This window comes from Passer domesticus, chromosome 7 (genome assembly GCF_036417665.1).
Source record: "Passer domesticus isolate bPasDom1 chromosome 7, bPasDom1.hap1, whole genome shotgun sequence".
NCBI lineage: Eukaryota > Metazoa > Chordata > Aves > Passeriformes > Passeridae > Passer > Passer domesticus.
The window spans coordinates 57,427,937-57,453,977 of record NC_087480.1 but is presented as its reverse complement, the minus strand read 5'-3'; the positions used below and the strand labels follow the sequence as shown (position 1 = coordinate 57,453,977).

The following is a 26,041-nucleotide window of genomic DNA, read 5'->3' as shown; positions in this document are numbered from 1 at the left end:
GAGTCCAGAACGGGCATTGCCCATCCCTGCCATGAAAGCTGTGCCAGCGTATGGCAAAATGCCGAATTCCCTGTCAGGGAGGGGATCTCCCACAGCAATGCCAGACATGGCTCAGCTGTCACAGTGTCATCATGGCCATCCCCTTCCTGCCTGTCTCCTGAGAATGTGACCAGTGCCAGTGCTGTGCAGCTCAGGTGTGCCCTGCAGGAAGGTGCAGGGCTCACAAGCCAGGGGATGGCTGCACACCGAGGCAGGCAGAACCCTGACAGCTCAGGAGCCACAGCTCTGGCCAGCACCTGCAGAGATGTCTGTCCCGTGTTCCAAACCAGCCCTGGACATCAGTGACTCTACAGGATCCGGACCATGCTGCTCATCAGTTAAGAGTCTTTGGCTGAGCCTTCGCCAGGCTCCTCTGTGAGGTGCACTATCAAATTTCTACGTAAATAAAAAGCCAGCTTCTTATATTGCCCACACTCCCACATACCTGCCTGCTTACATGGAGAAAGTGAACAGTGAAAGGTTTTATGTTCCACTCGTATGATTGGAGACTTTGTGCTTTAACACAGGCACGGAGTCACAGGGCAGGAACAAGGTGTTTTCTTTCCAGTCACATGAACCTGACATTTATTACATGAGGGTTTTGTTCTATTTGTTTTAAGTCAACTGCATTTTAACTCAGTTCAACAATGCTGGAAAACCTGACAAAATATTCCAGAGTGTTTAATCAGCACGAATGGACAAACGTCCAAAAGTTAAAATAGAAGCATATTGCAGTTTGTTCTTTACACCAGTAGGTCTTTCTTGTTCCCTGACAAGCATTTGTGTCTCTGCCTTTGGGAAATCTGTCTCAAACATTTCTATTTAGTTGGGAAATGTCTTTTCAGAGAAATGCCAATGTGTCTTGTGATTAATTATTGAAGAAATTGGCTTTTATTTTCAATTTAAATGTGGAATTTTTGTCAGGCTCATTAAAGTGCCAGGTCCTCACTTGTTTAAGAGAATAAGCAACATGAATCTATAAGAGGAGTGGAGGGCAGTGGAGGAGTGCTGAGCTACACATCATCAGTATTTCTGTACGTACCCTTCAGAAGGGACCTGTATTTTCCATATGTGTTTCCAGGTATCATCACATTCAAGTGAAACAAACAAACAAAAAATGGGCAAAATTAAAGGACTGGCAATCCCAAACAGGTTAAACTCCAAACTTCAGAAGGCATTTTCTGGCATTCCCCCTGGGAGTCTCACTTACTACATAGGGATAAGGAGAGGGACAGACCAAATACACACACACATACAAACTACATGTTAAAGCTTTGAATTTCCTTCCCTTAACTCCAAGTAGTCACTTTTCAACACAAATAAATTTGTTGTAGATGGGAAGAAGCATCCTTCTCCAGCTTAGACTAAACTTTGCATTCAAATATCCAGTTTGTTATGGGGATATTGACTTTGGTTTGCTCACTGCAGAAAAGGCAGAGAAATGCTTAGTCCTTTAATGTTTCAGTACTTAATTCACCAGTTACAGAAAAAAGTGTTCTGAAGGCCACGGAGCTCTGGCTTCATGTAAAACCAAAGTCCAGAAAAATTAATGTAATCAACAACAACCAGTTCAGTCAGAACTTGTGCAACATTAGAATTGCTCATGAATATTTGACTTAAATGGTTACTTCTAAAAATGCAAAGCCATTTCAATTCACTTCTCACTTATTATTCAGTACCCTACTCCTAACACATTCATATCTTGTAAAATGCTCCTCAGCAAGGAATAGAAAGATGGCTAAAAATTCTGCTTACAAAACAAGACAGTTTTGTAAGCTGTAAAATATACAGTAGCTCTGTTTAATGGGTAGCATTCTAAAATAGTGAATTAAATTTGCTACTTGATGTTGCTCACACACATTAAAAATTAACCACCTATTGGAAAAGATCTTATTTTCCCAATCACAACACTAAAACCAGCCTCTCAAACATGAGCTTAATTATGTAAATATACACAGTATCTATTCACACAGATAATATTCCCTGAGGATACATCACTTTGTGGAAAATTAAAAATTACCTTTTGGTGATTCAGAAATTATCCTTAGAGAAGACACCAGTCTGGCCTCTTCATTTCAGTTACAGCTCAGGTTGAATAATTTCATCACTAGTCACTCAAAAACCTGCAGCTTATCCACTCTAAACACACTTTGATTATTTTAGCTGCTCAGCAACCTGGTCTAGTGGAAGATGTCTCTGCCCATGGCAGGAGGGTTGGACCAGATGATCTTTTGAAGGTCCCTTCCGACCCAAACCACTGTGTGATTCTGTGACACGATGCAGCTCACACAAAGTCAGGCACTTCACACTGCATCAGTTTGTTGTGTTCTCCAAAGAATCTCATTCCTGCTCCTGCTGAGGAACTGCCCCTCACCATCACCATGCATGTGTGGTTTATGCTTTTACAAGGATTCTATTGAAAATGGTAAATTCTGCTTTGGAATCTTCCTTACAGAGTAACACTGCTGGGATATTCCAGCTGAACATTTCCTCTGTCCTTGGCCAGAGATATTTACAGTTTTGCTTTCAGGATCACACACTGCTCTTCCCCTAGAGAACAAACATCTCTAAGGTTCTGAGCCTGCATTCTGGTCCTAGCTCAATGCACAGTTTTCCTTGTATATTTTGAGAGCTAGCCTGTGTTTTTCTTGCCTCTCACTGCACATCTCTCCAAAAGGAACTAAATTCACTGGATGAAACACTGGCCCTCCAACTGCAGTAATTTGCTTTGCAAGTTTCTGGTTTCTTCACCAAATTTATTTCTCTCAGCTGTGGCTCTCATTTAGTCAGATGTAAAAGATTTGTATTTGCAAGAAGAAAGTCTTGTATCTGGTATGGATGAAGTCAGTCTTGTAGAACTGCTGTGCTTGAATGTATCAGAAACATAGTGTAGGAAATCACACTGGAAATACATTAAGTTGAGAAGTGAACTGTGGCCAATATCAAATACATTTGTGTGACTGCTACAAGGTCCCCATTGGGTCTTTGTAGGCTCTAAGTCCTATTTTGTCTGGTTTTCCCTGCAGGAGATCCCACTACACTGTGATACATTCTAGCTCTGTTTCTGCAAAGATTCTTCATTTCCTCATTCTCTCACTCAACTTTGAAAACAGAATGCCTTTTTCTTGGAAGGGAGGTTCATAGAAAAAGAAATTAAAATTTTCTTTAATTATAACCTGCTGCTCTAGAACACTAGCACAAAGAACACCATGCACACCAAGTCTGTACACAGGCTGTGCTTCCACAGGTTTCTGTAATTTAAACAGTTATCAGACATAATTTTTCTGCAAACATTTCAAGTCCAAAAAAGGTTAAGACCATTGGTCTGACAAAACAGAGACAAGAAGAGAATTAACTGCCTGACTTTACTCAGTAGGACTGAGGTCAGGTATTGAACAAAGCCTTCCTGACTCAGCTTCAACTACTACAGCACCCTGCCTCATGAATCACCCACTAAGAGCTAGCTTATTTAACATCTACTCAGAATCTGTATGATTTAAACACTGTAATAATCACTAATCAATTTGACAACCTTGAGCTTAGAGGGGGAAAGCCTGAAACTTAGTATAAAAATATCTTTGACCAATTCTTTTCCTACAGTTACACAAAGAAGTTAATTTCTTTATATTGCTGTATAAATATCTGTAACTCTCATGCAGAGAGGTCCTCAAAAACAGAGCCTTGAACTGAGGGTACACAATCATTCTGAAACAAATGGACAGTGCTGAAGGCACAGTACTCCCCTGCTTGCAGTGCCCTTTCTTATAGCACTGGGTCCTTTCAGCAGGCAGACTGAAAATTGCTTACCCCAGAAGGCAAGTGCCTTCTTGAGCTCCAGTCCTTTCTGTGCCTCCAAGAGCAGTTTGGATTATCTACTGCATGAAACACACATTTCACCTCAATTTCTTCAACATAACCCACCTGCATGTTTTCTACAGAAAGTTGCTTACTTGGTTTAAACTTACAGTAATGGAAAATTCACACCATCCTGTTGGCAATCTGGTCCCCTGGTTAACTCTTTTCCTCTAAAATTTCACTTTTGAACTTGGAAACTGGTACCAACCAGCCAGATTTGTTTAGCCAGTATGAAGCACTGTAAAGACATAAATTGGTCTGAAAGAGTCAGATTTCATTTGACCTTGAATCTTGGACTGTAAGTTCAACATGAATCAGCACAAGTCCCATTAGTGCTAAATGTCCATTATAGCTAAATTTAGGTCCAAGGAATCCAAAACCAGAATAACTGTGTTGAATTACTTAAAAGATAAAAGCATTCTACGTTAAGTCTTAAATGTTTCCCTTCGCTGTTTTTATGCTACAGATTTGGTGGTTTTTATATTTAGACTTCTCAAATCGAAAGAATAGTCTGAAAGCAAGAATTTTTTTAATGGGTGTCAAATATAAAGCTGTATCAAGTATGGGTAATGTCTTCTGGGCTTGTTTTATACTATGAAAGTCAATCCCATAAATGCCATCCAAAACTTGCGTTTAACTGTAGTTATCCCTCACGGCCATCCTGCCACCATCACTGCTTGGCCTGGGCACACACCTTCCCTGGAGCACTGTCACAGGCTGTTTGCTCTGCCACGGTGAACAAACCCCAAGGGACCTCGGGATAACATTCTCCATGGAAATCTTCCCCTCTGCACCACCAAGGCTGCAGAACAGGTTGCCAACAGGATGGTGTGAATTTTCCATTACTGTAAGTTTAAACCAAGTAAGCAACTTTCTGTAGAAAACATGCAGGTGGGTTATGTTGAGGAAAATGAGGTGAAATGTGTGTTTCATGCAGTGGATAATCCAACTGCTCTTGGAGGCACAGAAAGGACTGGAGCTCAAGAAGGCACTTGCCTTCTGGGCTAAGCAATTTTCAGTCTGCCCGCTGAAAGGACTCAGTGCTATAAGAATATTCCGAGTTGGAAGAGGCCCACAAGGACCATGGAGTCCGGTCCATAAGGGACTGGCCCATGCAGGGACAGACCCCCAGCCTCGGAGCTGGCAGACCCGCTCTGAGCAGCGGAGCTCTCAGCAGGGCAGGTTGCGAGCGAGCAGCGCTGCCCCAGCACGAAGCCATCGCCGGCCTCTACCCAAACCTCTGCCCACGCTGAGGAAGTCCGCACCATGTCTGCCTACCACGACAGCAAAACTCCACGGGACTCACTACTCAGCCCCCGAGCCTGTACCTGTTTGCCCAGCGGCGTGAAAGGACGGTCCATTGCAGCAGAGGCGAGGCGGGGCCCGACACCGCCAGGGAGCGCGGGCAGGACCGGGAAGAAGCCGGTCCCTCATGAGGCGGGAGCCATGGCCGCGGCCTCGCCAGCGCACCCTAGCGGAGGGCCGGCCCCATTCCCTCTTCTCCGTGAGTAAAACTCCAAGGAAACAAACCGCGATTCTGATTTCCCATCTCCCTCCACAGCGCTCCACTGGAGTACGCCGGGTGCTTTGCTTGGGAAGGTGAAAATTGTTATCCCTCTCGACCTTTTTTTGAGGTTTGGCTCTGATTCATTCGTTGCGGCGGCCATGAAAAGTTGCGATGAGGTGTTCTGAGGGAAAGCAAAGGCAGCTGCGCTGGGGCAGCGGGGAGGGTGGCCCAGGCGGGTGTGGGCTCTGCGGGACCCCGCAAAGCTCCGGCACGGAGGGCTCCAGCCCCGGCCTGCCTTTGGAGACAGGAGGAGGATCTGTAACCCCAGCGCTGAGGGACTTCGGGAAGCGAGGAGCCATTTCACAGCGTGAGGCGCTCCGTGAGGGAGGCGATGTGAAAAATCAGCCATCTGCAGGTACACCAGGCTTTTGAATTTGTGGAATTTAAGTGTATATTTACTGTTGGAAGAGCATGAGAAACAGTCGATTTGCACCTTGATCAAAAGAATACATTTCTTAATGAAAAACAGAGCCTTTTGTAAAAAATAAATAAATAAATGGGAAGGTTCTCCCAGGGAACTATGTATATGGCTATTATTTAAACCACATTCTCTGGAAAGAAGAATAATTCTGTAGAAAGAAATGTTTTGTATTTGCTGTATCTTATGCGGCTTGAGCACTTTTGAGTCCCTTGTACTGGTAAGGCTAAAAAACCCTGACAGTAATTATTAAATGAAACTAAAAATGGCTCCACTGAAGGCAGTTGTGTAAAATAAAAAATAAATAAATATATAAAACAAACCTGTGTGAAATCACACCTGGATCCACAGGGGATCACCCTATGTAATCAGCAGCAAGGTCACCACTGATGTTGCCGGGCTGAGGAGAAGATCCAAAGAACCAGCAAGAAGAAACGAGAACAATGTTACCCAGTGTAATTAAAAGAAATGCCAAAACAAATCTGGTTTTTGTGGGGGCTCTTTCAGAATTGTTGAAGCCAAGCCTACTTGTGTATGGTAAGATGTAGCTGTAAGGATACATGGAAAAGTCCAGAGCTCTCTCTGGGCTGCACTAAAACAGGCAGGCAGTCCCTCTCTGACTTCAGGAACAGTTTCCACAAAGTCTCTCTTTACATTTGGAATTCTCCCTTACATTCTGGCAAGCGAAGCAGAGACATTACTCCGTGACTAATGCTAATGTTGCGGTAGTAAAATATTGGGCAAAAAAATGGGAAAAGCAGGCCCACTTGCCTACAAGAATGATTTAATTAAAGTTTTCACTGTTCTAAAATAGTTATGTTTCACATCGTAAAGAATTTTTCTGTCATGAAAACTATTTTTTTAAGGGGAAGGAGATTTTTCTTTGCTGCAAGCTGACTTTATTGGTAAGCAATTAAATATTTCTTTGGATTGCAGTTCAAAATTAATTACTCATTAATGTGGAAAAACCAGCTTTAGCCTTTCTGTGGATTCAGAGGTTTCCAACTGGGTGCATCTAATTCCAAGAAGAAAAAAAAAAATCCTAGAAGGAGTATTATAATTACTGTCATATGAAAACCTGCTTCAGTCCAGATGTAGAAGCCAATAGCCCCAGAGTGTTAACATTGAGCAGTCTGCTGCAGGGAAATGACAGATGAATCCTACATATGTTTGCAGAATGGACATATTATACTGTCCTTCTAGAATCTCTTTGGTTTGTTTTCCTTTTTCTAAAGCTCCTAAAAAAAACCCAAAAAACCCCCAAAAACAAACAAACAAACAAACAAAACCCCCAGATCTATAGTCTGAGAGGTTTCAGTGTAAGACACCTCTCCATAAAATCTGGATCCTAAACTTCTATACCTAACCAATGCTGTCCACATTCTCTACCCTCACAAGGAATTCCACTGAAAGTAATGAAATTAGTGGTGGGAGTAAATGTTAAAGAGCTGGCTCCTAATTCCAGGTTTTCTCCTTCAAGGAACAAACAAGAGCTTGTGGCTCCCCAGGGACTTGCAGCAAGGACAGAGAATTGTCAGAAGTGTCAGGTGTTAGGAATCACACCTTCACAAGTTCAGCTCAAGGGAGTGAATCCTCAGAAATCTGAAAATAGTGAGGATGACAGCTGCAAATATGCAGATTTCCTACTGCAACCAGTAGCAGCTTTTGTGCAGAAAGATTTCAGAAGCAACAAGAATCCTTTCCTTTTCCTTCACAAATTTTATTAATTCAACCAAAGTCTGTGTCAATTCCGCCTTAATAAAAACCAATAAAATTCTGGGATGATTTAGGCTGGAACAACCTCTGAGTGACTTGTCTGATCCAAATAATTCCATTTCAGTCCAAACTGATTTCATTATCCCTAAGTCATTTATTTAAATGAATGGAGTCAGAAGAGATCACAGAGTTTAATTATTGGAAACACTGGTTGGCACTAAGTTTGGAATTAAAACTGCTCACTTTGAAGTCCTTAAGTGCACAGTATGACAACACCAGTTGTCAAGGAATGGTTTTTTCCTTGGTTAAAAAGGACAAGCTGAACACAAAGTGGAAGAATGAAACCTTGAATTATCCACGTCAGATAGTTCATCCTGTCAGCTGGAGAGTTACCCACCTTCAATTCTCTTAGCAAGCCATTTACATCTCTAGGCAGGGATAGGTGCAAGAACTTGGGAACAAGTTTCCTGAAATGTACAAGTCTGAAATGACACCACACAGAGTTTGACTGATGACAGGATTAAGTATATTAAGCAGGATTGGCCTCACTGTTTTCCTACTGCTGTAGGAACACAGAGTCTTAAGCTGTGCCAAGGGAAATTTAGGTTGGTTATTAGGAAAAAGTCTTTAATGAAAGAGTGATAAAGTACTGGAATCATCTGCCTGGAGAGGTGGTGGAGTCACCATCCCTGGATGTGTTTAAAAGATTGGATGTGGCACTGGGTTCAGCTGAGCTGTTAGGGCATGGGCTGGACTCAATGATCTAAAAGGCCTCTTCCAACCTGGTCATTCTGTGATTCTGTGAAAATCACTTGACCCTTTGCCCCAGTCACCTTCTTTTCCTTCAGGTGTATAAAGTAGCAACATTTGGCAATGGTTTTACAGCTGCTCTGCCACACCTGATATGTTCTAAAACTGACTTTAAATCCCCCCCCCCCCCCCCCCCCCCCAATAATCAACTTCTCCATCTTTTCAGTTTTGTTGCCTTTCTCTGGCTCTTCCTTAAACTCACTACTCCCCTCTGGAGATGCCCATTTATCTGCAGTAATGCAGCAAGGGAGACCCTCGTGGAGTGCCAGCCCATCCTTCCAGCAGCCACAGTAAGGCCTTTGGTTCACTTGATGATAGTTCAGAAAGATGGAGGAAAAGGAAAATAAGGGGTTTGCCTTGGCAGTCTGGAAGCAGTCGCTGGCCCAGTAAAACAGAGAACAAACAGTGCTGTACATGCAGTGTATCTACAGTGACTGTGCATTACAGTCAGTGAAATGGGCTGCAATCCACCTTGCTTTGAGATTTAAGGAGTAATACAACACTGAACATGACTTTAGAAAAATATCTGGGAAGGAGCTGGTTCAAGTATTCATCCTCAACATTGCTATTTTCTTAAATAATTATGTTATAAAAACCAAATCCTCTATCCAGAGAGGAACCTGCTTTGTGGGCACTGCTGGTATTTCTGTAGATTATTCATTTTGAAAAGAAAGAGGTATCCAGAGCTTTCCATGTAGACAGAAGTTCTGGAACACTCAGAGAAGCAAAGATCCTACTGTAAATCTAAACTATAACAAGCTGTATATCAGATTCTTTGCTATAGATAAATGAGTTTTTCTGGTTTTTTCTCATGGCAGTTCTAAATTTGCCACTTTCACTTTTTTGCCAAAACTGTGCTGCAAAGCATTCCAGCAGATCACCTACTACATTAAACAAAAGATAAATGTTCAGCTTAGCAGAACTTCTTTCCTTCTTACAAATATCAGAAAAGAAGTCTGTTTATTTTACTGCGCTCACCTCTACAGAAGCAGAAAGATGTAGGAAAAAAATACTGAGGCCTAAATCTCTCTCCAGACAAGTCTGGTACACAGAGCTGCTCAGGGCAACACATGACATTTGGCTAGAAAAATTACATGCAGACACACATCCAACCATAACAACAGTTTAATGCATCTTTTTTGATTATACAAAAGTCCCACCCCAGTTATTCAAACATTAACAACTGATCCACTTGATACAAAACCAATTAATCCAGGAAAAAACAGTAGAGGAATATGCCATTCATTTTTAATTAAAGATTATCACTGACAATCATAGTATGGATGGATTTGACTAATTATTATTGTAACTGGTGTTTTGTCCTGGGCAAATCTCTCCACACCTTGGCTATGCCACAGTGCACTTCAGTACACACCTGTAAAACTGTCTACAGGAGCCCTTCAGAAACAAACAGTGCTGCTCAGTTTCAGCTGCCCCGAGTTAAACAACACTGAAATCATGGATAAGTCATCAAGGACATTCAAAATGTCAGATGTGAAGCCTGTGTGACAAGAGGTGATCCCAAATAACTCTGTCCCCAACCTACACAGAAGGTGCCTTAGAGGACCCAGAAACAATGAGGAGGCACCAGGCCTTCCAACATTCCTGCTGTGTCCTTCCAGACAGCACCCACCCTTCCCTCCCCTGCTCAGTCACATTCCTAGGCAGCCAAGTGCATCAGCAAGCCAGGCTGTCTTCTCATCCTCTCTCACACAGCTTCAGGCTCCACATCACTGAACTCTTCTGTAACATTCAGAACCAGATTTCCTTCGTACAAACTGATACAAACAACATCTTTGTGACTACTGTCAGAACATGAAAATGCTGCAGAGTGCACGTGGCTCAGAGACCGTGGTCTGGGAGCCAGGTAACCTCAGCAGAGGAACAAATTCAGAGTCATAATCATTTGTTGCTTCCACTGAAAAACCTTTTAGGAACATGGGCGTTGTGGTGCTTGGGAGGCAGAGCTGTGAGCCTGGTAGCTCGAACATTGATCATAAAGTGAGGCAGGGGACTAATCCCCTTCTAGCTGTTGTGACTGCTCAGTGATTAAGTGTCACTCTACCCTCATTAACTAACTCAGAAATGCAAACAGTGCTGCCTGCTCTCAGCTCTTCTCCAGCCCATTTGTTGTGTATAACAGACAGATCGGTCTCTTCTTGTTTATTCTGGGGAAGAAGGAGGTTGGCCACATTCATGAACCACCCCTGAATCCTCACTGTCAGCTTCAGTGGCTAAAATGAAGAATAGAAAAATGTCAGAGTTAAACACAAAGAAGCAGAAACCCCAAGCCCTCTGTTTCAGTTCTTGTTACACCTGGAATCAATCATATTTCCACATTTGAAGCTGCACTGGAATAGAAGTGAGGCAGACACTTCTGCCCACTTACCCACAATGAACCTATGCCAGGCATTTTTAACACTCTTGTGAATTCTCAAAGGCCTCAACAGACTGATTCACAATCCATTTTCAAATCCAACTAGGGATTTTTATTTTATAAAGTATTTACTTGGCAATTTGCATTAAAAGCTCCCTCATCTCTTCACAGGCAATGTGGGTTTTGGTTTTCTGTGGCTTGCTCTTTTAGAAAGCCAACCACTTGCAATCAGTGTCTACCATCAGATGCTGTACTGGCTGTTTTACTGAACATATCTCGTGTTTATTTTGTCAAATCTCTGTAACATAACCAGTCAATGCTGCATGGAATTGTGTAACAACATGTCTATACTTCACACCACCCCTGTAAACTGAACTGGCCTCATTAACTCAAATCTTTCTGGAAGTATCTTCTACCCTAGGAGCATCTTTTTCAGGTAAGCCTTGGAGTTTTTCATTTTTTGTTTTTATTCAAGATTTCCTTCTGGGCAGAGATCACAGATACTTCTCCTCACCAGCTGTCACCCTGCTAGGGCTTTCTATATCCATCTTCCTGCAACAGTTTTGCCAGAAAGCCCATTTCACCTCAGTTCTGGAGGTTTCTGGAGAAAGGATGTTCCCAAGTTTAACTGCAGGTTGCAGTCAGTTCCATTTTGAAAAAAAAAAAAAAAGACATTATGCATTCCCAACACATCCTTATGCATTACACATAACAGCTTTTCTCTTTTTTCAAGCATCTTGAATTCCAGAAAGAATTTATTAGCTTCACTCTTCCCTTTACATCTGCATCTTCTGCTGCCAGGCTATTTTGTATGACCTCATGCAGAATTATCCCCCCTCACTGGGTTACAATTGCAAATTCCTACATATCCTGGAGCACAAATGCTATGCAATAGAATTAATTTCTACTTTCTCCACAGCACTAAGGAAACTGGATTGTTCTCTGAGCAGCACAATCCATGATGCATTGTTTCCTATGGCACTGTGCCTGGGCTGTGATTTCCCTGGTGTGTGTTAAGGGCTGAGGTCATTAGATGGCATTTTGCTCCCTGGGGGAGGCTGCTCTACTGATGTTTCTTCTCCACGAGCCTTATGTTGTTGAGAAATCAGGCCAAAAAACCCCAATTTATATTTTGTCCCACATAACCACCACCATCTTTTCAGTTCAGATGAGATCATTCTACTTCTCTTATATCTCCTCCCTCTTCATTTTTCAGCTGGTGATTATTGTAATCTATTTCATAAACAGTTCACTTAATGGTTTTTTGTTCTCATGTTCAAGAAGAGAAAAAAAAGTTATATTTATTTATCTGCATTTTAAAAAAAAATTAAAAAAAATAAAACTGGCTATTTACACATCCAGTATTAGCAGTTAATTCTCTGAGCAGCTCTACCCTCTTGTGGTCACAGCTTAGCTGCAGCCAAATGAAAAACTTGCTAATATAATCACAAATATGTCCACATGTAGGCACAGTACATGAAAGAGACCTAAAATAGAGGGGCACAAAGACTTAATCTATGACAGAAATTTAAAATCCTGCTGGAATCAGAGATTCTGAAGATTCAATCTTTCTTTTCCAGCAATTAAAATCTAGGATTTTCATATGAACAAGAAATTTTGCATTATTCATGGTGTTAGTCTGCATTATTTTTAACAATTTGTCTAAATTGAAATACAGCCAAATAGTTTTTAAGATATGCCCTGCACACTAGCTATGTAGAGAAATATTTTCTTTTTGAGAATATCAACAGATAATTTTCTGGAATAGCCCTGAGTCCTGGGGCCTTTGACACCTGCCTGAGATTGAGGTGCTTGTCAGGTGGAAAGCCCAGGCCTGCCAGGCTGCCTCCCCTCGGTCAGCCCTTCCCACAGCTCTTCAGTCTGGCCCAGGAGTCAGGACTTCAGGCCTGCCTTCAATCACAGAGCTCAAAACCAGCTGGGATCGGGGTCTCCTGGGTTTCCATCTCTGTGGTTAGATATTGAAAGCAGTTAACAGTGACTCTCTCTTACCATGCACTTCCTTGGTAGTTTCAGCCAGGATGTTCAGCGAAACCGGAGCTGGGATGTAATGAATCCCTGTCAGAAAGCCTGGCGGGATGAACTGACGCAGAGGAGTGTAGTACCCCTGAGGGAACTCTCCAGCTCCATCTGGAACCTGGGGAAACACATCAAGGAGATCACCTTCCATCTCTCCAGGATACACCTGCATTATCACACCATTTCTGGGTTTTTGTCCATGTGCTGCCATGTCAGTGCACATATTGGCACGTGGAAAGCCTGTGCACAGGACAATGTGCTGCAAGTGAGGAGCAAGAACTTCTCAGACCATGTCAGAGCAAAACTGACCCTTTTAAGTCCTTGCCACCCGTTCTAGCATCTCATTGGAGTAGTTGGTTTAAACCAGGAGCAGCCATCTTTCTCAGTAATCCCTAAAATGTGACAGGGAATTTCTATACAAGCATAACAGATCTATTGTTTATTGTCCTGAGGCAGATCACTCTACCTTAACATCAACTGATGAACTGTACTGAAAGTAGGTCAGATTATTAACATCATTATTTGCTAATGTTTTCTTCAGTGCAAGGTATGAAACTGCTATGAAGTAATTGATAAGGAGGATGACTCTTCATGGTTACTTCAACAGAGAGAAGGCAGCTAAAATAAAGCAGTATTAGCAGAGGTAATGAAAGTGTGCTACTCACTGATACAGTGGTTGCATTCCCTGGCACATAGCTGCTGGGAATGTGTCTGAATCCTCTCTGAAGTGAGATCCCTGGAGGTGATGGTGCTTCCCCACTGCTTGACTCATTGATGGCAAATCCCAGGGAAAATGGGTGGTAAGGATATACCCCAGAACACCCCGGGTACACTTTTGGGATTTCTCTCTCCAGGTATTCTGGGTTGACAGTGTATTCTGGAGGAAAAGCAGGGTGAGCTAGGAAACAAGAGAAAAGGACAAATAAAATTATCCATGTAATTTTATGGAATTACGTAGAAGTAACTGCAGGAATTTTTCTGTCTTGTGCACTGTGAAGGTTGTCCTTAGTAAATGCACTGGCTGCAGAATCCTATTTTTTCAGTACATCAACAGGATCAAAACAACCCACCTTAACTTTTGACTCTAGTAGTACTTAAAACAAAATTCCACAGAAATAGCAGAGTTCTAACTTTCTAGCATTCTAATAATGCAGTCCTATCTGTCACTTCTTAGGTTAATTTACAGCACACTCAGTTTTAGGGTCATACACAAACAAATCAGAAGCAGAAATCAGTTACTTCACTTTTTCTCTTGCATCTTGAATCTTATATGGCCTCTCTGAAGTCTTAGGAAAAAGAGTGGCTATTTGAATGTGAACAGGGTCCTTCTTTCTGCCCCATCCTCCAGCTGGCAAAGAAGGCAAAGAACTTCCTTTGAAAGGTTTACTTCTGGAGTACTATAATTTGTGCCTAATCTTTTTTTTTTGAAGTTGGTCAGCAGGTTAGAAACGTTAAGGGAAACACAAACATCTGTACAGCTACTGTCATCTATAACCATACTTTTATTCCAAAACAAAGCTAGAAAGTGTAAGTTATTCACAGTATTCTCTGGGAACTACAGATGTCCAACATAAGTCTTCTCAGGACAATATTTTGTCTTGCAGGCTGCCAACTCTCCAGAGGCTCAGATTCATGACTACTGCAGTCAGTAAGAATTTCTGTAACATTCATATAGTAATAGCATGAAGTTACTATAATAAATTAGACAAGTCACATTAAAGACTCTATTAAAGGAAGCCATTTAAGAGATGACAAACCATGCAACTGCTCCATCTGAGAAGGTTATGCCCTGCTCTTAAATACCAAATGCACTTTTACATCAAGTCATCCCAGCCAAATTTTGTTTTCACTACAGGTATGAATTAAGGTGAAAAGGTCTTTTACTTTTACAGTGCTAGCATAAAATGCTAGCTACAGACAGCTGCAGCAGTACCTATTTACATGCAACCTCTGAGCTTTTTAGCATTTTTGTTGCTGGAATTTTGTGCCTGTGAGTTTATATAAACACTGTGACAGCACTCAGAGAAAGAAGCGGAGCAGATCCAGTTTTGTTGCACTCCCAGACTAATTTTGAAAAGCCACTTCGCTCGAGCCTCGAGCCCGCAAGGGGCGGCGAGGCCGAGCACGCTGTTCCCGCCCCGCGGAGCTCAGGGACGGGATGAGGCTGCAGAGCCCACACGGCAGCCCAGCGCCCTCCGGGGAGGAGAGCGGGACAGAGTACAGGAGCGGCTCTGCCGGCAGCCGGAGCCTGAGGAATCCCCGAAACGCACAACTGGCGCCTTTGACAGGGGAAAGAGAACACAGGGAGATGCTGGGAAGAGGCTCTGGGACAGGTCCTTACCGTCGTCCCTGAAGGGAGGTGGCGGTGGCGCCCAGCACGCCGTGCCCTTGCCGCCGCCGTCGGGCTGCGCGCCCTTCTTCCTCTCGTGGCTGCAGTGCTCGGGGGCCCCGTCCTCCCGGGCTGCCGCCCCACGGCCCTCGCCCGACGGAACGGGCTCCGCGCCCGCCCTGGCCGGCGGCTCCGTCTCCTGCTGCCTCAGCGCCTTCTGGGCTGCCATGATCTTCTGGCGCTCGGTGATGAGCGAGCACTTCTCGCACAGGCACAGCTTCCAGCGGCAGTGCCCGGCGTGGCCCTTGACGGGCACCACGAAGCCGTGGTTGCGGCAGCGGGAGCACTTGGGTGCCCTCAGTGCCTTGGCCGTGGCCTCGGCCGCCTCCATGGCACCGCAGCGCCCGCCCGGCCTCCCCGTCAGCCCCTCCCCGTCCTCTGGGCTTTTATAGGGGACAGGGGCTGCCCCTGGCAGGAGAGCCCATGGCAGCGGGTGGGGAGCGCCTGGGTCCCGCTCCCCGGGCACCCCCTGCGGCCCTTTGGTGCGGGCGGGAGCCGGAGCCCAGCCTGGGGGGCAGAGCCTGCCGGAGCTGCGGGGGGCACGGCCCCACGGGCGGGTACAGCGCCCTGTGCTGCTGCTCGCGGGGGTGGGGGGTTTGCATGGACCCGGTGTGCCCAGATACAAATGTGCTGTCCCTTACAGTAGTGCCCCAAAACTGGCACTTCAACATCTGCACCCACTTTCATACCCCTCATGCATTCGGTTTTAATATGCACGACACTACAGTCCCATTTTGTTTCCAATTTGCAGCATGCTTCTCTTGATGAGGAGGAATGACTGCCTCAGCAGAAAAAGAACACTTTCATCATTCTCTTTTTCAAAAGAAGCTACTAAGACGAAGGTGGAAAGCATATGTCATTCCAAAGACCTGTCTCCTTTTCTCAGAATTCCTTATTCTCTGGAAACAAAGACAGGCTTACAGTTAGAAATACAGGAACACTCCAGTTCTAGTGCTGCTTTGAAAGCACTTGTTATTTGTTACTGCTGGTAGCTGCAAACCCATGGTTTACACAGTAGCCCATTTCAGGAGAAAACTCCCCACTTTGCAACGTGAGGCACAGCGCTGCTGAATTTTCTCGCATATACAACAGCTGTTTTAAAATCTTAAGGTGGCTATAGCTTCTATGTTAAAGAGAACATGATAAAATTAATCACCAAGTAGTAGTGAAGCTTTCCTCTAAGTTTCAAGAGAACCAGGTGGAATCTATCTGCTTGCTCTGAAACAATTCTAACTGCTGTGGAGTTTGTTTCACAAACCTGGCAGAAGCCCTTCCCTTGGTGCAAAGAATCCTGGAAAACCTCGGTGCAGCCTTCAACACCTTGGGGGGTGAGGCCCCAGCAGAGCAGGCCCGTTAGGGATTTGGCAACAGTGTGGTTTGGCAACAAGTCTTCTTGTTTGCAGCGAGCAGCCAGCCGCTGTGCCCGCCGAAGCTCAGAGGAGACTTCAGGCTTCTCACTTTGTAAAAGACCCAGTAGGATTTTCCACCAAAGTCCTGCAGGTTTCCAGTAGGATTTTGTCAAGGCCTTGACCTTCCCATACTCATTCTAAACATTGACTCTGTATTACATATAGATAGATAAAATAGTCCTAATTTTATGCTTCATATTTTTACTGCATGCTTGGGTTGTGCTAATTTAGCTGTAGAATGAAAGAGGATGGATGACACATTTTAAAAAACTGTAATTATATCTTTTCATAGATACCCAATCTGTGTTCCTTTGGATACTTGAGCAGAGTGAGAGAAAGGTAGGCTACATGTATTTTCCCCAGTAATTTTCTATTCTGACTCACATAATGCTATTCTTCAAGACATTTACTCAAATACACAGAAATGTATCTGTTCTCTTTCTAAAATGGTGTAGCAGCCATGGGCTCTACCAGTTGCTTCACTAATAAAACCATATCTTTCAATGTCATATGGATTTTCCTTTCGAACAACTTTCACCTAAACATTCAAGCTTTATTATACTCTCCATATAGTTTGTTTCAGATATAACTAGACTTGCTTTTTGTAGAAAAGTGAACATTTTACTTTGTGAGGTAAACCCTTATTTCTGCAGGCAATTCAGAGAATTCTGTTACTCCAATCCTGTTATGTTTTTGTATATATATTTCAGCTAGCCTAATCATACACTGTAAGAAGACCATAACAAAGATAGAACAATTTCTAAATACATTTTTGGAATGAAGTGTAAACTCGTATGTGGATGCAGCTTCATGTCTAGTATAATTTTCTTCTTTGTTAATATTTGAAAGAAAATGAGGCCCAATAAAGACTCTTCAAAACTTAGTTTTCTCTAGCATTTAATGTAACATATGGTGTGAGCAGAACATAAAGTGTGTAAAGAATTGTGTATTAAAGTAGCATTTATAAGAATTATTATCTTGCCAAAATGAAAGGAAGGCAACCTGCTGACATTATGTTATTGAAATAAATTGCAATAATATCTCTACTCCTTTCCAACTTCTGAATCATATAAAGTGTGTGGCTTTGGTATGCAGTTTGCTTTGTACATGAGACAGTGAGGAAAAGCAATGACTGAGCTAAAAGGGAACAAATCAAAAGACTGTCATGAAAGTGAATAGCAGAAAATTGGGGTCTGGGTTTTTTTCCTCCTTCTCAGACTTTCCAGCTAATATTCATACAATAAATGGTTTTTTGGCAAGAAAATTGTTCTGTTGCAAGAAAATTGTTCTGACATTTCAGAGAGCAACAGCAACTTAATCAAGAAATTTGTTCAGTCTGAAATCTCCATTAATAAATATTTCCATGCTTGGTTCAAAATACATTTTCTTATGCATAAAAAATCAAGAGTATCTTTCAAATTTTTAAGACATCACATATGAAGTTAAAATCCTCTATTCAAAAATTACCTTTTAATCTTTGTGGTTTAGAAGTATCCATTATGGACTGTCATAAGTTATTTTATAAAAATTGGTATAGTAATGCTACTATCAGGTCTTCTCCATTAGAACTGTGTGGAACTGTGTTTACAGCTCAGCCAGGGCATCATCAGCATGTGGGGATATAACTGCAGAGGCAGAACTGCCCAAGAAGAGCTCTCACCTGCACCTGTCCCAGAATATCATTTTAAGTAGCATATTTAGCATCCTCATAGTTAGAAGCTCCTTGTGAAAAGGATGAAAGGGTTTCAGACGTGCTCTGGCTGACCTGCAGTACCAAAGCCCCTCGTGCTGCTGAGCTCACATCCATCAGTGCTGCCACAGACCTGCAGGGCTCAGCTCTCTGCTGACAAGCTCACAGGGTTGTCTGATCTTGCCCAAGATGAGCCTACATGACAATGAATAAACTTCTTCCAGGCACTTCTGTACACTGTATTTTCCACTTTTCTAATCAGAGTCAAATTGTACTGTAGTAAACATTTTTTTAATGTGAGGGAAAGTGCAGCATAGAAACAGTGCAATGTGATTATATTCTAACTACCTTAAAATTTGAAATGGCTGAAATGTGCTTGGGTTAAACCTTTTTTAAATCTGGTTGCAGTTAAGTTCTTTAAATTGAAATAAACAGATTTAACTTTTCAATTCTATTTCAGCATCAATTCCTTTATTTTAAAATCTTGTCTTCTGTAGTGCAAGCAGGAATTCTACTGAGGTGTGTGGGGTTTTACTGTTCTGTAGTATTTAAAACAGTTTTAACCAGAGCACCATTAGATGTTGACTTCCATCTGGTGTATCAAAAAGGTGAAACTCTATGCTGTGATCAGAGAAAATTGGCTGGAGTTTATGCATATTTTAAAGTCTTAAAAATGTATCAAAGTTATATAAGCACTTCTGGTTTCTTTAACAAACACAACTAAAATAAATCTTGAGTACTTAAAATTGAGTATCTTTTTAACATATAACAGTTCTTAAATATTAACAGCAGAGACTTTATTAGTAACACTGCTCTTTGTTTATTGTAACAAGATCTTTATTTAAGAGAAAAGAAATAGTGATTAAACTGGAAAGTCTGTGATCTGGCTATTTCATGAGTTCCAGGAGGGTGGGTTGGACCTGGAGAGAAATGAACACCAGCAAGGAAACCAAACACGTAGCAGTTCTTATTCTGCATCAATACACCTCTCATATATGCAGGAAATAAAATGCATTAAGGGGAAAAGGGTGAGACAGACATAAATACACACTCACATGGATGCTTTTCAAATAAGTGATAGAGTATTTAAAGGTCCTTATCGAGAAAGAAGAGATCCATGGTAAAAAACTCCTGTGGGAGATGTTCAGTCAGTTTGTAATAAATAAAGATGACTGTATCATCACAGCCTCACTGTTTGCTGATTTTCCATGTCTAAGAAAATAATTATTCCTTTAGAAATAATCTTTTGTTTCTATAGAAGGTCACCTTTGTAGGCATTAACACAAAAAAGAGTAAGTGAAAACCTAAAGGATAGTCCACTCTGCTAGTGCCATGGCAGCTGCAGGGGTGCCTTAGTTACAGCATCATTTTACTTCAGTAAGCTCCCAAATTTAGTGAGTTTTATACTGGATACCACTCAGCTTGTCAATCAACCTTCTGCCTAGAGAAATAAACACATTTCTAATCCAGAGTCCTCATTCTCCTTCCCCTCAGCTATAGTTCTTGTCATATTATCTTAGACACAAAGAACAGAAAATCACATTTGAATTCTCCCAAACAGCAAAAAAAGGATTTCATGCAGAAACAGTCACGCTCTCCACAGTAAGTAGGTGGCCCGTTTAGAGTCCTCTTTGCTTAGCACCTATTTTGTGCTGAAATTGTCATATTACCTTGTCAGCAAGCCTAAAGCAATGCTAATAGATGGATAAGGCAGGAGACAGCTGAGAGACCACTACAAACATCAAGTGTACTTGCTGTGGGCAGGATTCCATTTGTGATTGTCAGCACTGGTACATATCCCACATTTTCGAAATGCACTCCTCCACCTCACATCTGAATTAGATTTCAGAGTATCTGAAGTAACTTAAACAATGCAAAATAAATAAAACCTTCTGTTTGCCATAATCTCTTGGTCTTCAGCCTGGACCCTTCATGGATACTTCAGTGAAGCCAATAAAAATGAAATCACCAAATAGTGGTTACTTACCATCATAGAATGAGACACTATCATCAAATTGTTTAGCTTGGAGACAGAACAGACAAGAGTAGTGATGATTAATCTCTGGCATCCATGCTAAAATTGATTTCTGGTATTCACACCAATAGAACATTGTCTGGTCTTTGGGGATGATTCTGGGAATTGATAGACTCCCAGTGAGATGATAAAGCTTCTTGCTGGCTCCTTAAACCTGTGTGTCAGAGAGAAACTGGTTTGTAGTGGGGAAGAGAACACAAGCACCAACAGTGATGAATTTGCATTAGCCCATTGCAGACAGGTATACTGAAGAATTCTGTTTAAGAACCATTCCTTCTCTTTGTTATTTCCATGAATTTTCGTCTATGGACAATGACAAGATAATCTTTCCAATTTAATAGAACCTTGTAGATTACATATACAGTGTATGTACATGTATTGGAGATACATTTTCACATGAGAGGACTTTTGCAAATATGAACGTAAAAAGTTAATTTGAAAGGATGCCTGCCTGTCTCCAAACTGAGGGAGTAAAGCTCTCCTGCTCTGACAGACTTATGTCCTTGCTGTGTTAAGACAACTTGCATTTCTCTCGAAATGTTTTCAACTCGAAATGTGTTGGTGAACTACCTCAGCTGGCTCCTGGAACTTCGAAGTCCATTAACACAATGTAGAAAGTAAACAGTGGAATAGGAAATAAAATCAATGCATTGATAGGACATCATCCTTTTTAATATCTCCCTGATCCAGCAAATTAAAAAAGTCCACTTATTCAACAGAGGACTGCAAATCACCTGTGTCAGCAGAGATTGTGGACAAAGGAGACATGAAAGTAGCAAGAAGCTGACCAGCAGCTTTGACAGATATAATGATAAGCATGCACAGGTGTGAAGCCACACTAAAGTATTTTCACTGCAGAAAAAAGAGGGAAACCAAAGAGGCGCATTTCTTTGCCATTTCATAGTTTGTGATCATGAAATCAGACTGTCTTTCTTCACAATAAATGAAAATATTTGCAAGAACAGCTATTATGAAGCATAGAAATAACAGAATCAGACAATAGGTTGTTAGCAGTATTTCCTTTGAAACTAAATCAAACTTGATTTTAAGTCAGGAAAGTTTAGTTTGATCAACTCCAGAAAACAAATAGAAAAAGACACCAAATCATCTTTTCCATTTCCCTGGAGCTGTGGGACCCAACTGTCACAAAAGGTTGCCTGTAGCTGCAGGGCTGTGCTGTTGGACAGACTGACCTCCACAGCAGAGGCTGCTGCAGGCAGAGCCTTGTTGAGCTCTTTCCTGGGCAGCAGCAGCAGCCTGTTCCCCTGGGAGACTGCTGGGAAGGGAAGGGAAGGGAAGGGAAGGGAAGGGAAGGGAAGGGAAGGGAAGGGAAGGGAAGGGAAGGGAAGGGAAGGGAAGGGAAGGGAAGGGAAGGGAAGGGAAGGGAAGGGAAGGGAAGGGAAGGGAAGGGAAGGGAAGGGAAGGGAAGGGAAGGGAAGGGAAGGGAAGGGAAGGGAAGGGAAGGGAAGGGAAGGGAAGGGCCCTGCAGAACATGCAGCCTTCACCCAAGCACAGCTGAGAGGAGCCTCTCAAACCTCTCCTGTGTGTGTGAAATAACAGGAAATACAAGACTGGCAGTGGTGGGAAGTCATGGTACCTGATGGCTGATGATGAGCAATGATCCTGCTCAGTGGTCCCTAGCTTTGGCAGAACAGCAGCAGTTGTCTCTACATGTGTATTGTCATCTTTAAAATAGCAGTACCAGCAAACACACACACATACACCCACACTTTTATTTAAAATTAAATACTGGAGGGCTGAAGTCTTATCAAAACTACACATTTAAGCTGAGGACAGGAGGTGCATTTGTGGCAGGAGGAGTGGTATGCCTGCTTTGTCATTCCAGAGCAATAACCCTGGAACAGGGAGTGGATTTCATGCACAGTGTCCCAGCTCATTCCTCAGCCTCCACCACCAGAAATGTCCTTATTCCCCAAGCTGAGTTTACTTTTGAAGCTGTTTGAGCCCACAAATTTCTCTAATCCGTTTGCACACAACAGGACTGTTTTAAGATTTATTGGGATTCCCTTAACTATGATGCCTGTTTTCCCTGGGTAATGGATCTGAAAATGTTGATTTGGAGCACGCCGGTTTTCAATATTATAGCAAATTTTCTCACATATTTAATATAAGAATTATCTTTCAATATTTAATGGAATGAAAGCACTAACACGAATACATGTAATAAAGTGAATGAATACATTCACATAAAGATGAGTGTTCCTGAATAAAGTGTGTCTCTGCAAAGTTTATAGAAATTGCATATTAACAATATTTATATTTTATTTTAGCATTTTTTACCTCATAACTCATACAAAACCAAACAAGTCTGGCATTCTTGAGCACACTGTATTGTTAAATTTGAAGTGTTAATGATAGTGACTCTTATTTGCAGTTAGCAGAAATGTTCACAGGATATTTACTGGCAGGCATCCAAAGGTTTCCTGCTCTTTAATAGAAAATCTATACATGCCTGTACTGTGCAAATCTGTACTGTGTTTTAAATTATTAACCAGAGATAGAAGAGCAGATGTAATATATGCACCAATTAGACACAATATCTATCTTTTACAAAGGTACAGGTGAAGAGAAATAATTCATTTTCTTTAATAAATAAGCAATGTCATAACTAAAATAAACTATTTGTGTCCATTCTTAATTCAGACAAGCCTCAGTTGGTACACAGATCTTAATCCTCACTTTTCCAAGTGTTATTTGTTAAATATTACCATTTTAGAAACAAGTTGGTTAAAAGCAAATAAAAACATCATTATCTGTAGGAAATCTTATCTAAATGAGTTTTGCTTGCTGTAAAAAGTAGAGATTATAATGAATATTTGTGTTGAGGTAGTTAATAAAGTGTAATGTGGAACTTCAAGGGAAAATAATTAGGTATCCATCCTCTCAAAATCACATATTTTAGTGTTGATTTATTGGCCACATTATCATGACATTGATCTATCCAGCAGTCTTGTGATTCAAAATGGTGAACTGGAGAATATTATAGATTTTTAATGCCTTGATAATAAGTCTGGGGAAAGAAGATGACCTATCTTCATTATCTCAGAAGCTTTCCCATTTTTACAGCACACTTCCACGTAGCACTCAGACATGGAGAATAAAAATAAATGTTTGACATGAGATTTCAGGAATGCCTTGTGCAGTAGTATTTATATATATATATTAGCAATACAAAACCTTAAATATTTTAGGGCTCTGTTCAGCTTTGCCACAGATGTCTTCACAGCAGTGACTTGCAGGTAGCCTCTGTTCAACTAATGGATCTGTTCTGTGTTTGGTTTCCAAGTGCTGAGCTCCTGCTGTTGGTTTTTCATACATACATTATATGCTTTTAAATTTAATTTCATTTCTGTTATTCCAGTTGTCACAATATCTATTTCTTTCCTGTTTGAGCCTTTAATCCTCTTCTGTGGTAGTAATATCTCTCAGTGTTTGCTTTCTGCAGAATTTCATTAGCATACTATTTTATGGCAGTCATTACTGCAAATATTAAATAAGGCAGGTTCCAGTATTGATCTTTCAAGAATTACAATAATATCCTCCCCTGAGAAAACAATTCCTCTTCGAGCACAACCAAGGGCTTTTCCTGCTTTAGCATTTTATTCACAACTTTCTTTGCAGAAGCCTGATAGATCTTATCTGCATCACTTTCTGCTGATTAAAGCAATAGTTTTAATCAACACAGTTACATTGACTCAACCTGCTTCACCTTTGGTAAACTTAGCTTGCATTTTGTCCCATTTTCCATTTTTTCCCACTCACGTGGATGTTTTTCTTAAAGGAAAAGCCTCCTAAATTCTTGAATATTGTTGAGGTCACTCTAATGTTTTCTGGTTATACATTTTTTCCCTTTCTGAAATCCTGGTGGGAGGTTTGCTTTTCAGCAATGCTGTGCTACCAGCCAGCAGCTTTATTAAAAATTCTTGCTGCTGGACATGCAATTTAATGTGCCACTTCTTTCAGAACCCAGGGACAGAGATTATCCTCTCCTTCCAATTTCAGTGCTTTAAGCTCTTTTTTTTTTTAACCTCATATATAATAATTTCCATTTAGATATCCACATTTACATTTACATGTTACGTTTACTTGTTACTTTTTTTTTGTGGATAGTTTTATCTTTAATTGCAAAGTCCCTGACAAAGAAATTCTTACTAGGATTTATTTTCGTAATAAAAGTCCTTTGATAAATTACAGTTCTATGTGAATTGTTAGGGCTTTGCCAAAACAAATTAAAACCCCATAGTTTTAGGATTTGTGGGTTTTTTTATAACTACTTTGATATATAAACTTTACAGTGAAAAGAAAGAAACAGTTACACATATATGTATGTTATGCATTAATAGTTCTGTGGCAATGTACTATCAGACCATGCACTATTTAGAATAAAAATACATTTGAAAATAACTTGATTTGTGAAATGCAAATGGCAGAACTGAACAGGAAACACTGCAAATAAATGACTAGCAGGATTGGGGAATTCATTCTGCTGTCAGAGTATTTAATTCAGGAGCCTGCACTGCATCCCTCCAAGCTCCACAGGACAGAGTAAGGTTTTTTGGGAATTACAAAACTTCACAGATGTACAAAGTTTACCTACTTTATATTTAATAATAGGGAATAAGGAAAAATTGCAAGACTGTGTACCTGGCAGAAAACTACACACAGGTTTCAAAGTTATTAATTTTCTTGGTTTGAACTCTAGGCAATTGCAGATGAAAAATGGCAAAGCAAAGTGTTTCCCTTTTACACTGGTTTCAATGATGACAGTGGGGTTTACAGGGGAAAAAGCACAAGAACAAAATGAAGAACCGAGTATGTGGTGAAGGAAGACAGACTGAAAATGGAGTAAATTTAAATAATTTAGAAAGAAAAAGTGCATCTGAGAAAAAAAGTGAAAGAGATGGCAGAAAAATAAAAGGAGGCTATGTACAGAATTTACAGAATGAAGTGAAAATGAGAGATATTGTGCTCAGGGTTTTCAGCCTGATTTAGATCAGTAGATGACTAATAGAAAAGAAAATTTACTTGGGAATTTGCAGGAGGAGTGAGTCTATATTTTAAAATTTCTTTATACTCATAAGAATATAGGAATGTATTGTTAATGAAATACATAAAATAAATGGAAAAAGGAAACAATAGACTTGTTACTTAGAAAGAGCTCCCTTGTCTAGCTGGCAATCAGCAATAAAATATTGTATAACAGTTCTGGTGCTGTGGATATGGAGTTTAGGCAGTGTTAAACCAGAAGAAAGGAGAAACTGGTAGATATCCATCTCTTTTCAGTAAAGACTATTGAAAACAAAAATTATTAAAAACAAAATCTGACCTTATGTATGATCATTTTAGACTGACAATACAGAAGAGTCAGCTCTTACTTCTCAGTAGAATTAAAAAATAGCTCTACTAAATTTAATGAAATTGCACTAAATTGATACCAGTACTGTCAAGAGCAAAAAAAACCCCAAAACACCAAAACCAAAACCAAACCAAAACAACTAATGAAAGAATCATACCAGTGTGCATTTCCAGCAGGGCAGAGTCTGGCTCACAGATGTCCATGTTCAGGCAGTCGATAGGCATAAATAGTGACTGCTAAAAGCATCATGTCTGAGAAGATTAAAAGGAGAATTTCAGTACATGCTCAATTTTTTTTTCTAAACTTTAGTGCTTTACGAAAT

The 26,041-nt window shown here is 41.2% G+C and overlaps 1 protein-coding gene and 3 long non-coding RNA genes across 4 annotated transcripts in view; 1 reads left to right on the top strand and 3 right to left on the bottom strand.

Moving 5' to 3' along the window:
• Nucleotides 1-5,333, bottom strand: part of LOC135305366 (uncharacterized) — a 32,103-nt gene extending 26,770 nt beyond the window's left edge. Inside the window, exon 1 of the long non-coding RNA XR_010366571.1 lies at nt 5,223-5,333. This is a non-coding gene — a long non-coding RNA (uncharacterized LOC135305366). The remainder of the gene's footprint in view (nt 1-5,222) is intronic.
• Nucleotides 5,334-5,408: 75 nt separating this feature from the next.
• LOC135305362 (uncharacterized) lies at nt 5,409-7,669 on the top strand. The gene is made up of 2 exons (XR_010366569.1): nt 5,409-5,493; nt 5,709-7,669. It is a non-coding gene; the product is annotated as an uncharacterized LOC135305362 (long non-coding RNA).
• A 1,843-nt stretch (nt 7,670-9,512) lies between these two features.
• DMRTB1 (DMRT like family B with proline rich C-terminal 1) lies at nt 9,513-15,554 on the bottom strand. The gene is made up of 4 exons (XM_064428907.1): nt 15,161-15,554; nt 13,485-13,717; nt 12,793-12,937; nt 9,513-10,639 (listed from the first exon to the last, which is right to left on the bottom strand). The coding sequence occupies exons 1-4, from the start codon at nt 15,537-15,539 to the stop codon at nt 10,569-10,571; spliced, it is 828 nt and encodes a 275-aa protein (XP_064284977.1). The 5' UTR covers nt 15,540-15,554; the 3' UTR covers nt 9,513-10,568.
• A 483-nt stretch (nt 15,555-16,037) lies between these two features.
• The window catches only part of LOC135305361 (uncharacterized), a 10,781-nt gene continuing 777 nt past the window's right edge, over nt 16,038-26,041 (bottom strand). The window contains exons 2-3 of the long non-coding RNA XR_010366568.1: nt 25,877-25,970; nt 16,038-20,496 (exon numbers count right to left, since the gene is read on the bottom strand). This is a non-coding gene — a long non-coding RNA (uncharacterized LOC135305361). The remainder of the gene's footprint in view (nt 20,497-25,876; nt 25,971-26,041) is intronic.

Excerpts from the sequence above, each read along its gene's own strand:
- DMRTB1 (XM_064428907.1), bottom strand. The coding sequence starts at position 15,539 with ATGGAGGCGGCCGAGGCCACGGCCAAGGCACTGAGGGCACCCAAGTGC. Across the intron at positions 13,718-15,160 it reads ACCTCCCTTCAGGGACGACG|CTCACCCTGCTTTTCCTCCA; the intron begins GTAAGGACCTGT and ends CTTGTTTCCTAG. Across the intron at positions 12,938-13,484 it reads GGAATGCAACCACTGTATCA|GTTCCAGATGGAGCTGGAGA; the intron begins GTGAGTAGCACA and ends GTGTTTCCCCAG.